This window comes from Fusarium coffeatum, assembly GCF_003316985.1.
Source record: "Fusarium coffeatum strain FIESC_28 chromosome Unknown BRIP53273_contig_72, whole genome shotgun sequence".
NCBI lineage: Eukaryota > Fungi > Ascomycota > Sordariomycetes > Hypocreales > Nectriaceae > Fusarium > Fusarium coffeatum.
In genome coordinates this window covers 182,649-198,477 of record NW_022157868.1, presented here as the reverse complement: position 1 = coordinate 198,477, position 15,829 = coordinate 182,649, and the positions used below count along the sequence as shown (strand labels likewise).

The 15,829-nt window shown below is 43.0% G+C and overlaps 4 protein-coding genes across 4 annotated transcripts; 3 read left to right on the top strand and 1 right to left on the bottom strand.

Annotated features, from left to right (window-relative positions):
- Window positions 1–6,277: 6,277 nt before the first annotated feature.
- On the top strand, window positions 6,278–9,400 carry FIESC28_03441 (uncharacterized protein; the record flags this gene model as incomplete). The annotated part of the gene is made up of 1 exon (XM_031157590.1): window positions 6,278–9,400. The coding sequence occupies one exon, from the start codon at window positions 6,278–6,280 to the stop codon at window positions 9,398–9,400; it is 3,123 nt and encodes a 1,040-aa protein (XP_031018416.1).
- Window positions 9,401–9,948: 548 nt separating this feature from the next.
- Window positions 9,949–11,148, top strand: FIESC28_03440 (uncharacterized protein; the record flags this gene model as incomplete). The annotated part of the gene is made up of 1 exon (XM_031157589.1): window positions 9,949–11,148. One exon carries the CDS (start codon window positions 9,949–9,951, stop codon window positions 11,146–11,148), a length of 1,200 nt encoding a protein of 399 aa, XP_031018415.1.
- Window positions 11,149–11,407: 259 nt separating this feature from the next.
- Window positions 11,408–12,439, bottom strand: FIESC28_03439 (uncharacterized protein; the record flags this gene model as incomplete). Its single annotated transcript, XM_031157588.1, has 1 exon — window positions 11,408–12,439. The coding sequence occupies one exon, from the start codon at window positions 12,437–12,439 to the stop codon at window positions 11,408–11,410; it is 1,032 nt and encodes a 343-aa protein (XP_031018414.1).
- A 1,940-nt stretch (window positions 12,440–14,379) lies between these two features.
- FIESC28_03438 (uncharacterized protein) lies at window positions 14,380–15,749 on the top strand (the record flags this gene model as incomplete). Its single annotated transcript, XM_031157587.1, has 2 exons — window positions 14,380–14,542; window positions 14,608–15,749. 2 exons carry the CDS (start codon window positions 14,380–14,382, stop codon window positions 15,747–15,749), a joined length of 1,305 nt encoding a protein of 434 aa, XP_031018413.1.
- Between the last annotated feature and the right edge of the window lie 80 nt (window positions 15,750–15,829).

Here is a 15,829-nt window from a genome sequence, read left to right as displayed (position 1 = left end):
AGAGAACTATATATAAGATTACCCTAATAAGAAATAAGATTTAAAACCTTTAAGAGGGAAATAAAAAGCTAAGCTAGTACTAAAAGTTAAAAAGAACTAAACTATAGAAAGGAGATCCTATAACTATAGAGAAAGTATTATAAGTAATTAATTAGATAGATATTAATATATAGGTAGTAGGTAAGTTATTAAGAAGTAGTAGTTAAGGAAGGTTAGTTAGACTAGGTATTTAATAATATAGTATATATAGTAAGACTAGGTATAATATAAGAACCTATTAGGTAGTTCTAGAAGTATTTAAAAAAGAGTATAGTAAGTAATTTTAATTAATTAAATAGGTTATATTACTTTTATTAGTAATTAAAAGATAATAGCTAGGATTTTTAAAGTACTTGCTTTACTAGAGCACTTGCTTATTAAATATATTACCTAACTCTAGAACCTAATATTATTATTAGTATACCTAGGGTTATTAGTATTTTCTAGGTTCTTTTTATAGTTCTCTTTACTACTACCTCTTCCTTTTCCTTCTTTTCTTTTTCCTTTTCCTTCTCTACTACTACTACTACTACTATTATTATTACTATTATTATTATTATTATTATAGGTACTAATATCCTAATTTTACCTCTTTAATACTACTTATCTTACTTCCCTTTCCTTTATAATACTATCTTTTACTTTATATACTACTTTATCTAGCTATATAAATAAGCTATAGATAATAGTATTCTTAATAATACCCTATACCTACTACTAAAATAGTAAAACTAACTATAAATACTATACTAATAACTTACCTATAGTATAGGGAAAATACTAGTAAATTACCTTAGCTTAGCTTATTAATTAAAATCCCTTATAATATAATATAACTATATATATTATTCTATTATATATTAATATATTCTTAACCTCTTTATTTATTATATTTTAGTATTAAATACCTATTATCTTAGTAACTTACCTTAGCTAGCTTATTATATATATTAATATAAATATATACTTTATAAACCTATTAAATATTTAACTATATAACTATACTACCTAAGCCTAGAATAGCTTTTTATTTCTCCTTTTATTATTAATTTATACCTTATGTTATACCTAGCCCTACCCTTATAGCTAGGTATTAGTAATTTAATTTATTACCTAATCCTAACCTCTCTTTACCTACTTATAGTTCTAGTTATTAGTTAAAAATAAATATTTTATCTAGTTCTTACTATAGTTATCTTTTACCTTAAACTATAGGATTTATAGTAACTAATCTATATTATTAACTATTATTAATATAGCTAAATACTTCCTTACCTTTCTTATTAATATATATAGTATTTTAGTTAATATAGCTATTTAGAACTATATCTTTTTATACTTAATATAATTACTATCCTAATCTATAGTCCTACCTATTAGTATATTAAACTAAATAAATATACTATATATATATATCTTATAAATTTAATTTATTAGTATTAGTTTAGTATATATCTCTTTAGATATTACTATTATAAACCTTTATACCTTATTATATATAATATAGAATATACTAAGTACTTTCTCCTTTACCTCTTTTTTATTTAAACCCTTTTCCTATTATAACTAGGCTATCTTACCCTTTCTATTTTAATACAATTAATATATAACTATAGCCTAGGCTACCTTAATTACAGTTAAATATATAGGTATATAATCTATTATATCTATTAAACCCCTATCTTTCCTAATTCCTAATATAGCTAACCTATTAATAATAGTACTATAATACTTACTTACTATTAACTTATAGTTTAATAATATAATAACTAACTATAATATTAACTTATTTACCTTATCTTTATTTAATAAGTTAACCTTAGAATTATTAATATAATTCTTAATTATAAGCTTTAATATATCTATTTAGTTATTTTACTACTTTATTAATTTAAAACTAAGCCTTTTACTATTAAGTATTCCCTTTATATAGTAAATATAATATATTAACTTAGACTATACCTTTATATACTAAGCTTATATATTTTCTTTAACTTAATTATTAAATAGCTACTATAGCTTCTTATTAACTTCTTTATATTATACTTTAAATAATACCTAAGTACTAATTATACTAAGTATAGCTATTATTTATACCTATAATATAACCTATATAATATTATTTTATATTAGCTATAAAATATACTCTTTCTTACTAACTAGGTTTATTAACTATCTTATAGCTTTTAAATCTAGTTCTTATAAATATTTAGCTTATTTTATATACTTTAACTATATATTAGTATTAGCCTTTATATTAATAGTTTTAATATACTCTTTATCCTCTTATTTAAACTACTTTTACTTTTACTTTATAGTATATATTACTTACTTTATTATAGTAGCTTTATTAGATATCTAGGTAGCTAGTACCTTAAACCTAACCTTAAACTAACTATTACCTAATCTATTACTAAATAACTACTAGCTTTAAATAGCTATATACTATAGGATTTACTAGGCCTATATTTACTATATCTACTTACTTTTACCTTTCCTTTGTAAATTACTTTATTTATATTCCTTATAATAATACTTTTATATACCTTATAAAATACTAATTATAAATAAATACCCTTTTTTATTATAAGCTAACTTATTAGTAATAGGTAAATAGATATATAGGATTAGGTTAATTATTAGTAGTAGCTTCTGCTATATTAATAACTCTCTCTAGTCTTTAATTATACTAAGTATATTTTTTACTTACTATACTATATTTCTTTTAGTAGCTACTTTAATACCCTTATAGTACTTTTTTAAATATAGCTTAACCTCCTTAGTAATATATATATAATAGTATATTATATAAATTATAAATAGAAACTTAGGTAATTTAATAAATAGTAATATCCTAGCTAGGTTTCTTTTAATTTCTTATAATTTAAATAAATAGTTATTTTTCTAGCTATTTACTTAGTTACTCTATACCCTAGTTAAACTTACTTTAATATAATAAATTAATATATCTACTTGTAATATATTTTATTAATAGAAATCTATAGGTAACCTATATCTATTAGGGTGTAATAGATACAGGTTATTGATTTATTAGTATCTTTTTCTTAACTATAAGAAAGCCATTGGATAGTGAGCTGTATCTGCTATGCAGCTAGGATAGGCAACTCAATTCTTCTAGTGAAGCTTCAAGCCTTCCTAAGACAGGTCTGGTGGACAGCACCCAAGCTCGTGACACTCATGGGTTCAAGCACTCTCGGTGCCATGGCAGGGGTTCTTGAGGACTGCGGCCCTGTCAATTTCATCCACTGGGATGAAGAAAGGAAGTTCGCTAAAGATCTTCAGCTCACAACACCACTCCGTGCCGCTGGCAAAAGCACCGCTATTAATGTTCTGCTGACCGGGTCGTCGGGCTACCTTGGACGCCACCTCCTCTTCAGCTTGCTTAAAGATCATCGTGTGGCGCAAGTCCACTGTCTGTGCCGGAATTTGAACGATCGCGAGGTGGTAGATGATCCTAGTAGCAATGTCAAGGTCCTCCAAAGTGATCTCGCCCAACACAAGCTCCGTGTATCGGATTTAACATATTCTCAGCTTGCAAAAGAAGTGGACGTTGTAATTCACTGCGTTGCTAATCGATCCTTTTGGGACAGATACTACCAGATGGGCGTCAGAGGCTTTCCTGAAACAAGCTGCTGACTCAATCAACCTTCCCGTTTTCAGCCACCGTCCTGTGGCGTGCGAGTCAGTGCAGCAATCAGAGGAGGAAGACATTTCAATTCTCAACGAGCTTATACAAATTGCCAAATTGCTCGGATGTCGGCCGTCTTTTGACGGGGTGGGCGACTTCGTGGATGTCATGCCCATCAATGAGGTCGTTGAGGCTATTCACGAGACTGCACTCAATTCTTAGACTGGAGGAGGAATTTGCATCTTGGAACACAAAGCACACCAGCGAGCTTATGTTGAATCGTTCGCTGCCGTGGTGGAGTCAGACAGTGCTTTGGGCAAACTCCCCTGTATCCGCATCTTAGAATGGTTTGGAAGGGCGAAGAAGGCAGGCTTTTCTTATTTCTTGGCATCGCAGGATCTCATTCTCGGATCACAGCTATTTTCAAGGCGTTGATAATTTAAGGTTGGCATACAACGTGGTATAGTGGATTACTAATAGAAGAAGGAGAGACGCTGGAAAAGTAGAACTTTAGAAAGTGTTCAGCCACAATGTACGCAATTGTAACAATTCGGTCACTTCCAAACTCAATTGCCTGTGGCAGCAAACATTGGATCAAGCCACGGTCTGTTGACACTGCCAAGTCCATTCAAAATGCAGTAAGTTACATTGCGAGATAACAGCGTCTTTTATGCATGGAAATTTTACTTGCATTGTAATTAACGTACGATGGTGACAAGATGTATATTCCTCCAAGAGGTCCGAGCCAAAGCCATTGGAGATAAACTCCCGGGAATTTTAGAATGCTTGTTCCCTCTTCTTAAGCTTCAAGTAATAACAGCTTGCCGTACGACGGAACGGTTACTTGCTCATTGATTAATGCCCTCCGGAATATTGATGCTTGATAGCCGATCTCGCAAGCTCGTGGAAAATCTGGAAGGGCACCCACCAATGTGTCGGCAAGCCGGGAGTTTAGCATTTTCTGGGTCTTGTCAGACGGTAACATTCTTGCTCAGGATTCTGTCTGGTGATTTGATTGCTCGGCATCTTCCAGCGCCGATGAGAAGTGATCGTGATCACTGATTTATTAGACAGGTCCGAGATAAATCTTTATCGCAGGTCGTGGGGCAATTGAGGGGCTCGTGAATACGTCAGCAATTCGGAGTTACACTAATCAGATACAGTTAGTATAGACATGCTTGCTCACTTACAGATGACCCTCCTGATAGAATAGGTTAGGTAGTGACATCACCGAGATGTTATCATTGGTAATATCAGTTAGCCCCGATCTCTTTGGGATCCGCAATGACCCAATACGGCAAGTGCCCAAACCAAGAGTTCCCCGAGAGCAAACTTGGTCCTCATTCTTAACTCAATTGTCCATTGTGATGAAGCTCTGAATACGAAACAGTAAAAACTAAGCCTTGAGGCCGCGTACCGGGCTCTTGGGACTGGCACACTCGGTTTCAAAATGCCGATCCAGAAAATTACTTTTGAGGCGAAAAACAGGGCAGTGATCTCGTTGGTTGTGAGGAAACGGCAAACCCGGCAACAAACGCAAAGTAAGACACCACAAAACCCGTTGTCATCCTCGATGCACCTCATATCACTATTATGGGAAACTAACGCAGGGAATCAACAGAATCTGCCATTGTCCGTTAATCACATCGTTGGGTTGTTTGCCCTGTTAGCTCTATGGCGACGAAAGTGCTTGGCAATTACTGATCTGATCCAGAATGGTTGGAATGGATTATGCTGTCTCATACTGAGCGAAGCCTTCTGCACGCCAATTGAGTACAGAGCCTGATTATTGGGGAAGCGGTTGGGGTTGGTAGCCTACCGAGAGCACGCGTCTACCACCATGTGCTTAATGCCGCCCAGCGGCTAGTCCAAGATTGTGCCATCCTCCTTAAGACGCTATTGCAACGCAACTCCATCTTGAACACGAAGCCTATGTCCACCTTCTGTTTGCCTGCTTATTCCAAGACACGATCTTATGTTTGGAACCTCCAATGCAGAACTAACAAGCCGCTTCATCACCACACACGTCTCTCCTGCAGCTCGTATGAGACCGTTTGTTGACTAAACCAGGACCAACAGTCTAGATTGCCGACCAACCGACCACACGAGACCACCTTCTTCTTCCATTTCCGTTCCTATGATCGACCCGGTAATGTTCCTCCAACGGTCAAACCGTTGGAAATACCCGTTGCGGGTACAGAGCAACAGGTACGTAGCCTCTAGATCTGCCATACAAGTCCTTGCACGCTGTCAAGACTGTCCAAGTAGCTGACACTCTCGGTCCGTCCTATCAGTCCAGTTGAGGTATGTCTGATGACCTCATGATACTGTATTGCATGCATATTGCCCGTATTCGATAGCCTCTTCCTGATTTTGGCCAACCAATGGACTCACTTGGGCATGCATGTGAGTCTTCGTGTACAAGAAAGTGTGTGTGTAGCTGTGTAGGAGGGGACGGGGAGAGCGGAAGAGCTCATATCGATATTGTCAGTTCTGATATAAAGAATGCCCGCATCTCGGGTTGCTTATGGACACTTGTTCTTTCATCCCCAGATTCGTTCGTTATAGTATTTGTTGAATACTTGAAACATGAGAGGCTTCTTCTTCCTCACTGTCGCTGCCTTTGGCGCGGCTAACGCCAGCGTCTTAGGCTTTAGCCGACTCGAACCTCGAGATAATCGTAACTTACCTCGAGCTTACTCGGGGCCATCCTTTCAAGAGGCCCATGCTTTCGCTAATCGGGCTGCAGAACCAGTCATGAAACGGGGAAAGGGTGACCAGAGCCAGCAAGATAACGCTCAGGATACCGCGTCCCAGCCCACCTCGGACACTTCCACTACTGACGATGATGATTCAAGCAAGAACAACGGACAGAGTGGTGGTTCTTCTCAAGCCCAATCTGGAGGTTCTAGATCACAGGGTAGTGGTTCAGGCAATAGCAACCAGAACAACGCCCAATCTCAGTCTCAGTCTCAGTCTCAGTCTCAGTCTCAATCTGATGATTCTGGCTCACAGAGCGGTGGTTCAGGCAACGGCAACCAGAACAACGGTCAGAGTGCTGCTGCTGCTCAACCCCAATCTGATGATTCCGGCTCGGAGGATGATACCTCAGGCAACAGCAACAACAACAATGCTCAGGGTGGTCAGTCGCAGTCTGATGATTCCGCTACGCAAGGCAATACTTCGGGCAGCTCCAACAAGAACAATGGCCAGAGCCCTGCCGCTGCTCAGCGCCAGTCTGGTTCCTCCAAATCAGGAGACGATGCCTCTATCAATGATGACAGCGATAATACTCAGGGTACTTCTGCCCAATCCCAGTCAGGCGACTCCGATTCGGGTGATGATGCTTCCAACACCAACAACAGTAATGCTGCTCAGAGTGCTGCTGCTCAGTCAAACTCTGATACTACCGAGCCTGAGAATGATGGCTCCGGTAATGGCAGGCAAGGGAAGCAAAAGCAAGGTCAGAATGGCGCCGCTGCCGCCCAGGCGACCCCTGACTCCTCTCAATCGCAAGATGATGCATCAGGAAACTCGAACCAAGATGATGTCGCTTCCTCTGCCCCTCAGGCTCCTGCCACTCGGGCTGCTAAGAATGATGTCAACCAAAACACCGTTCCAGCTGCTGCCTCTACTCAGGACTCCGAGCCTGACCAACAGTCAGATGTTGCCCAAAGCACTTCTCCAGCTCGTTTTCAGGCTCCGAAGCAGCTCTGGAAACAAACCACTACTACGACTTACCCTTACGCTCCTCTCCCAACCACTACATGCACCACTACAACGGGGCCAGTGATCCCTCCGCCAAAGACTACTTGGACCACTACTACAACAACTGGTCCTATCCGTCCTCCCACGACCTGGACTACAACTACCACAACAACTGGCCCTGTTCGTCCTCCTACAACCTGGACTACCACTACCACAACAACTGGTCCTATCCGTCCTCCCACAACCTGGACTACAACAACCACAACAACTGGTCCTATCCGTCCTCCCACGACCTGGACTACAACTACCACAACAACTGGCCCTGTTCGTCCTCCTACAACCTGGACTACAACTACCACAACGACTGGTCCTTCTATGCCGCCAACGACCACAAAGACCACCACTACAACCACAAGGCCAACTACCACAAAGCCAACTACAACTGAGACTACAACTGTCACACAGCCTACAACTACCAAACCTACCACTACTACCGAGACTACAACTGTTACACAGCCTACGACTACCAAGCCTACTACTACAACTGAGACCACTACTGTAACTCAGCCCTCAACCACTAAGCCTACTACCACTGAGACTACAACTGTAACGCAGCCCTCGACAACCAAGCCTACTACCGAGACTAGCACCAAGCCCACCACCAGGCCTACCACAGAAACCACAACAGTAACGCAGCCCTTGACTACCAGGCCCACTACCAGGCCCACTACTAGACCTACCACCAGACCTACCACCATGGGACAGCCCACTAAGACTACCACTATCACAAAGTCTGCCACGCTCCCTACAACCACGCACGGGATGCCACTGACCACTGAGTACACTACCTCAACTGTCTATACCACCAAGGTATACACAATCACTGAATGCTACGATGAACATTGTCGTCACCCTCCTTATGTGACAACCGAGACTATCGTTGCCTATACCACTGTTTGCCCCATCACATACTACCCCCCTCCTCCCGTTCAATGGACTACCTCAACTGTTTACACTACCTACTACCGCACTATTACAGAGTGCGAGCCCTACTGCCCAGAAACTCCCTACGTCACTACTGAGAGCTATGCTATCTATACCACAGTCTGCCCTGTCGAGGAGGAGGCTCCCGCTCCTACTCAACCACCAGCAGAACATCCTCATTATTACGAATGTGTCAGTGAGAAGGTCGTCACTGACTATTCCACTTCAACTGTCTACACAACCGAGGTCAAGACCATGGATGGCTGTGCTAAGCATGATAGTTGGTGTGATGATCACTGGTGCCCTGAAACCTATTGCAAGCCTTACGTCACCACCGAGGTCTGGGCTCTGTCGACTACCCTCTGCCCTGAAGTCAAGACGGAATATGTCCCTTGCCCTACGTACCATCCTGCTCCTCCTCCTCCTCCTCCGCCTTCCCCGGTATGTGTTACTTCGACTTCGACTTCCACTCTTTACACTACACAGTACTACACTATTACTGCTTGCCCTTACGGGGTTGATGACTGCTACATCGGTCACAAGACTTCTACTGTCTATGCAACAGCTACAACCTGTTATACACTCACCTACACAACTGTCATTCCCGAGACTACCTACACCAAGGAGATCATTCCTCCCAGCACCGGGACAAGCAGTGTTTATGTTTCTACGACCAAGACTTGGTCTACTACCTACACGACTAAGCCTACAGAGGCTGAAACATGGATGACTAAGTCTACCGAGACATCCGTTCCCATGGATACCTCTACTGGGATGACGAAGTCTATGCCTACCGTTCCCATGTCTATGGATACTTCTATGACAAATTCCATGCCAACTGGACCTATGTCTATGGACACCTCCATGCAGATGCCTACATCCAATGCCATGCCAACATCTATGCAGATGCAATCGTCTGCTCAAAAGCCCCCGTCTGGAGAACAGCAGACTGACAAGATGCCCGCATCTATGCCGACGGCTGCTGCTTCTATGAAGTCCTCTCCTCAGTCCGCTAAATAAGGCAATGGGTGTAGCGCTTGATGTTCAAGCATACAGCACTGTTTGTTTTAGAATGAGTACCACTTGTAATTCTCACCTTCATTTTTGTATCTAAGTTCCTGTTTATCACACTGCTTGGGCAACTCGGTCATTACAATAGCATGTTTTTTACTTATTTACTTCTTCTTTACTATGACAATTACGCAGTTACAATAAATACTATCCCTTGAAGAAAGCTACAATCCATGCAGACTTACTTGTGCTTCTAACTAGAGTCTACGCGAGCTAGGCTTTCTATGATTGAAACCTCCTCTAGTACTTAAAGCAGTTCCTTGTACTGAGAGACAGCGTGAAAATAGTTTGGCGCCTCGGTTTGATTGCGGGGCTTTAGCTCCGTCAATCCATTCTGTATAACAGCGCCCGGCCTGAGTCATTCGCCGCCGAAGCTTTGGCTTGCTGTAACCGCCAGGAGCCAGGTTAATAACCCATACCTAAATGTTAGATATAGCACACTTTCCTCTCAGATCTCTCGCTAGGTTGAGGTTCTAGCCTATATCGCGTCTCTTACCATGGACCTTTTGCCTGATGAGATACTCAGCTTTATTGTCGCCCATGCCACAGCGCATGAACTTGTCCAACTGTCTCGAACCTGCAAACGACTCAATAGGCTTGCAGAACCCCAACTATGGACCAATATCGACTTTCACCATCAGAGCTTTCACGAGCTATCAGACTCCAGGCATCCCTTACCCAAGACATCTACACCACAACGATTCTACTGTGGAGAGCCCAAATTTGAATACTCGGGGGCATACAAGGCTGAAGACTTCTTTAAAATGTTACAGGATTTACTGGCCGAGAATGTCGAACGCCTAATGCAGCTTTGTGCGCGTATAAAGTCTATCTGCACAGCTGTTGAACTAGACATGGACTTTTGGCGATTCCTACCATATTTCATCAACATCAAGACTCTTGAATTATATGGCGACTTATCGTACCGATGCCAGGAGGCGCATAAACCCTTCGATCCATCTGCCGCTCCACTCACAAAGCTGCATTATGTCAAGCTTGATGGTACTATACCAAGGCCTATTGTAGCATGGATCCTGTCCTCTTGCTCGAACGTCGAGTGGCTGGAGCTTGCATTGCTTGACAGACCAATAAGTTCAAGGGAAACAATTGAGGATGATTTTCCTCGGTTGCCTGGGGATCTATACAGCCCACCCGAATACCCCACGTACGGCAGACTTACTGGATGGGCCGCTATCACCCAGCCCTTGTCTAGCTTTCTGCCTTGTCTAAAAGATGGAACGTCACTGATGCTCCCTCGACTACGACATTTGCAACTCTGTCAGCCATCGCAGAGTAACCTTTCCATGAGAATGGTCGATTATTTCTGGTCAACAACTGCAGAGGTAGCCGCCCATAAAGATTGGGAGAAGATTCTTGAAGCGTCATGCGCAACGCTCGAAACACTGGTCGTAGAGCAACGAATTGGGATAGAGCATGGTGATGAAGCTGTCAATGATGCAGATGGATTCTTCCGAAGAGACCAGGACGGTTTGGGTAGCGAAAGGCTAATTGACATGCTTGAAAGGGTTGTGATAAGGAAAGGATTTTCCGTATTGCAGCGTGTTTACCTGAAGAGAATTGTTGTTGGATCAGAGAAGCGCGGTAAGCCGATTGGAGATGTCCCTGGGGGTCGTTTCATGAGACTTCTTGAAAAAATGGGTGTTGAATGTAAGGCTAGGCTTGGGGATGGGCTTTAGTTTAATGGTAAATGTGGTTCGGGGCCTAGTGCAGAGTGGTATTTTAGTGATGAGGAGACGGAGGACGAGCTTTTAGCTAGTATCTAGAGCGACAAAGACGGACCGAGGCTTGCTGCCGGCATCTACCATGAGTTTATTACTGATTCATATAGTAACAGTAGTGTACTTTAGCGAATGGGACGGTTTATCATTCCCGCAACGACAGCTGGCACAGCTGTTACAATCATCATCATACATATACGTAATATAATTTATTTATTCATCCACCTAGAAGACGCTTTGCTAGCTCGTCAAAAATCTCTTCCTTTATTTGCTCGCTGAACTCTTCATCTCTCCCAGTCTCGAGACAAGTCACTCTCCCATCCAAGGAGTCAATGTCGTCTCGTATCTCTATCATCACAGCCTCCTCTGTGTCATTCCCAGTGGCTTGTGGCACCGACCCTTCCAGCCCATCGCACCTCTTCTCCAACCGCGCAACCTTGTCTTTAAGCTGGGTGTTCTCAACTCGCAGCTGGGCATTGTCGGCTTGCAGCTCTCCAACCTTACACTCAAGTTTGTTCAGCTTATCCCAGAATTGGGTGAAGATGTCGGGTCGGCTGTCTTGTCGGGGCCGTTTACGACTAGGTGGAGCGTTGGTGTTGGGTGGGAGCTGAGTTGCTTTCTCGTAGGATGGGGGTTTGGGTGGAGTGATGGTTGCAACTTTCCCTCCGTTGCCACTGAACATGCGTGAGATGTCATGGTCTGGATTCGAGGAAGGCTTAATTTGATCTTGTTCCACAGTTTTGGTGATGGATTCGAGGTAATCGGTCGATAGTACCGACTCTTGCATGTAAACACGTAGAGACGTAACACGGGACAACTCAAATAATGAGTCGAGGATCTTGCCCGAGCGCGCCCGAGCTGCTATAATTGGCTCTTGCACATCATTGGGAATGAGAACAGTGATTGTATTACTCAATTCGAAGTCAAGGTATGTGGTCGATGCGAACACCTGCTTGACGGTATCGGAAGGGTTGGGTAACGTGGAATGTGTACATGATTTGATGAAGAAAGGGCTGATGCGAAGGCAAACTCCTGCACCAGCGGGTTTGTCCTTGAATCTAACAGGGATGCTGATCTCAAAATGCGCATGGGATTGGTCGTCGTTATTGGAATCGAGTTGCAACGTAAATTGTATCGCGTCGTGATCGGGATCTGCCGTCGTCAAGGTACGCGTGGTACCTTCCCACTGCCATTCAAGGACAGCTGTTGTTTGATGAATGTCGATGCATTTCGAAGTTGAAGTCGCCATATCACGTGCTACATCCGATAATTAGTACACGAAATTGGGACTCACCTGCACGTCTAACCCAAACGTCGCAACGCGACCACAAGAGAGATACCGGGCTTCGCTGGCGGGTACCTGTGACCTCCAGTAGAACTGCCAGGTCAAGCCTCGGAACCTCCAGTAGAACTGCGAGATTCCGAGTTCAGATGTCCCTGCTACACGCCCCGGTTATTCCACAGAAAGGAGGCAGAGGATGCGCTCGCTCTCGGCGGGTATAATCCGGAATTTTATAACGGCTGTAGCGCGATGCATCGGTTTCCCTTGGGGAGCATTGTTGAGTTCGGTCGGGTCGGGGAGAGAAGATGCGTAGATGGATGAGATTGAGGATGGTTCTGCGACATTGCGAAGAGGTTGGATGAGGAGTTCGTACGCGTGATTGATGATGAAAGGCAAAGCGTGAATTATTGCAAAAGTGGAGAAGACCGGGCTCGGCGAATCGCTATTCCGCGTCGACCATGTCAGATGTGGCTGTTCAGCCACACATCAGGCGAAACTAACGCCACACCGCGTCTGTGTCCTCGCAACACAGTGCAAACGTTTGCAGATCCTACCCATGCATTTTTCTTGAATTGCTGAATGACTGACGCTTGATTGACGGCAGGCTTGCCAGCCCATTGTCGGCAATAGCGGACGCATTGACTATAAATTTGAACTGAACCATTGGCTGTAGTACCTTGCCAAGCCAATACATTGGACAAAATATTCGTTATCCTTCAGCTGAGTATAGCAAGCGAGATGAAAGCTAGGCAGCCAGTTCGGGCCCTGTAAGCACGTAGACCTCAGGTCTTGTGCCCTGCAATTGAGCTGTAAAATAAGACGGCACATTATAGAAGTTAATAGTGTCGCCGTTTGTTTTGTGTATCTCATGTCACTCGTTCAGTTCAGCTGCCCGTGACTATGGTGTCCGCAAAAGTTATTGGCGTCCTTGCGCTCTTGTCATTTGGAGCCGTTGAGGCGAGCGTGTGCAAATCGTCCCCTTCGTCCGTGGCGTTGCCAAGCATCTTGTCACCAGATGTGTTACAAGCAAACCCCGAGTAACCCCCCAACGTTAGTATGAGCGAAGGAAATAATACTGCGTTCATATTTTATTTAAAATCTCCAGTACATACTTATATACTAGACACCCAGTTGTCTACCAAACCCCTGAGTTAAGTTATTTGCACGTCTTTCCACGCTTGTTACAGTACTTACCCTAGACCCTTCAAAGGATTCTCTTTATCTGCCTTTCTATTATTAACCTTCGAATTTATCGCCTGATAAATGTTATTCTCCTATAGAGTTCTATTTTAGAATATAATATATTAAGAGAGTAGATTTCATATATAGGTTCAAGGCTGATATTAAAACTGTTAGGCCATGATGAACCCCAGTGTTAATGAAGTATCTGCACACAGGCTCGTCAAAATTCAGATCCTCATTTGCCTGCCGATGGGTTGCAAATAAGCCCGAGTACGGCAGTCTGACCCCCTGAGCCAAAAAAACATAAATTCAAGCCGAGCTCTGTGACTTCTACTACAAGCAAGTTCGGTTTCTCCTTTCGCGCCTAGACTGAGATACACCTCTGGTGTCAAATTTACCAGCGACCAGCATTCTCTGTTAGCAAGTGCCCACTACAGTAGGTGAAGCTCGGATAAGGGTCGGTTAAATTGACTGGCGAGAGTGCGAGACTAGATAAGATGACCCCCAATTAGGTCTAGCTAGAAGCTGGCTGGTCTTCAAGGGGATATAGCGATATAGCATTTGTGTTTCCTCGTACTAAACTTATAATTACACGGTCCTCTCTGCTTCGTGATAGCTTCTCCTTACATTCTACTCATGTACTTCTTTTTCAAATCAATATGGTATTAACAAAGAGGCCCGTTCTGCTTTTATGTAGCACACCTGTCTCCGGGCATATCATTCCCATGCTTGCTATTGCAGAGCAACTTATAGCCCGTGGCTACAACGTCTGCTTTGTTTCTGGCTCCGGGTATCGTCCACAAGTAGAGGCTATTGGAGCTTCGTTTGTACCAGTTGAAGGTTATGGCGACTTTTACGACCTGACTTCATGGGATCTCGATGCAGACTGTATAAATCACTTTCCAACAGATCACTTTTGGGTCATAGAACTAATCCGTATGTTTTCATATTAGGGCCCGATGATGAAAAGCATCTTGAAGGACCAGCTTGTTTCAACCACGATCTAATCCATATCTTCTGCAAATCGCTGCCTTCGCAGCACGAAGCCATTCAAAGAGCTCTCAAGGAGCTTCGAAACGAACACGCCAAGAGACCTATCTTTGTCATGACAGAGAGTCTCAATTTCGGGGCTTTGGCAACCAGACTTGGAGCACCAGGTATTCGCCCCGATGGCTTTATAGCAATTGGCCTCAACCCAGTTTTACTCACTAGCATGGACCATTCTCCGTTCGGATCAGGCATGCTTCCTGACCGAACTCCAGAGGGTCGGGGCCGAAACAAAATTGCCAACGAAGTACAGAAGCAGTTCTTTGCTCCGTCACAAACAGCGTATAAGGAAGCACTGAAGAGTGTTGGCGCCACACCGGATGATACATTTTTGCTGGACTCTCTTTACTCATTACCCGATCGATTCGTCCAAATGTGTGCCCCCAGTGTTGAGTATCAGCGGAGTGACGCCCCTGACACATTAAGATTTGCTGGTGGCTATCCTGCCACCCAACGAACGAAGCGTGATTGGGAAGAACCTTCGTGGTGGAAAAAGGTTGTCTTGGACAAAAGCGCAAATCGCAAGAAGATTGTGTTTGTTTGCCAAGGAACAGTCGCTATGGACTTCAATCAGCTGGTGCTCCCGACTATGGTAGCTTTGCAATCCCGTTCAGACCTAGATGTGGTAATTGCTCTCGGACGGCCTGATGTTTCTCTCCCCAATGACGTGTCCATACCTTCGAATTGCCGGGTTGAAAGCTTTATCCCGTACGACAACATCCTTCCTCACGCTGATGTGTTTGTAACGACAGGAGGATACGGCTCGTTCCAGCGAGCACTTAACAATGGCACACCTCTTGTCATGGCTGGCACAACGGAAGAGAAGCCTGAGTCGGCGGCGAGAGCCGAATGGGCAGGTGTCGCGGTAAACCTTCGGACAACGTACCCTTCAGTTGAGCAGTTGTCGCACGCAGTGGACGAGATTCTCGAGAATGACAAGTTTAAAAAGAGAGCGTTGGAGATAAAATCTGAGATAGCGCAGTATGATCCCGTGGGTGTGATTGCCCAGAGTATTGAGGAGCTGGCAAGGCGAGGTGGCAGAGATTGAGGTTAATGGATTAGATTGACAGGTGAACTCGTCTAGGAGGAGTGAAAATGTGACAGCATGTTAATAGAAAAATGCCTGTT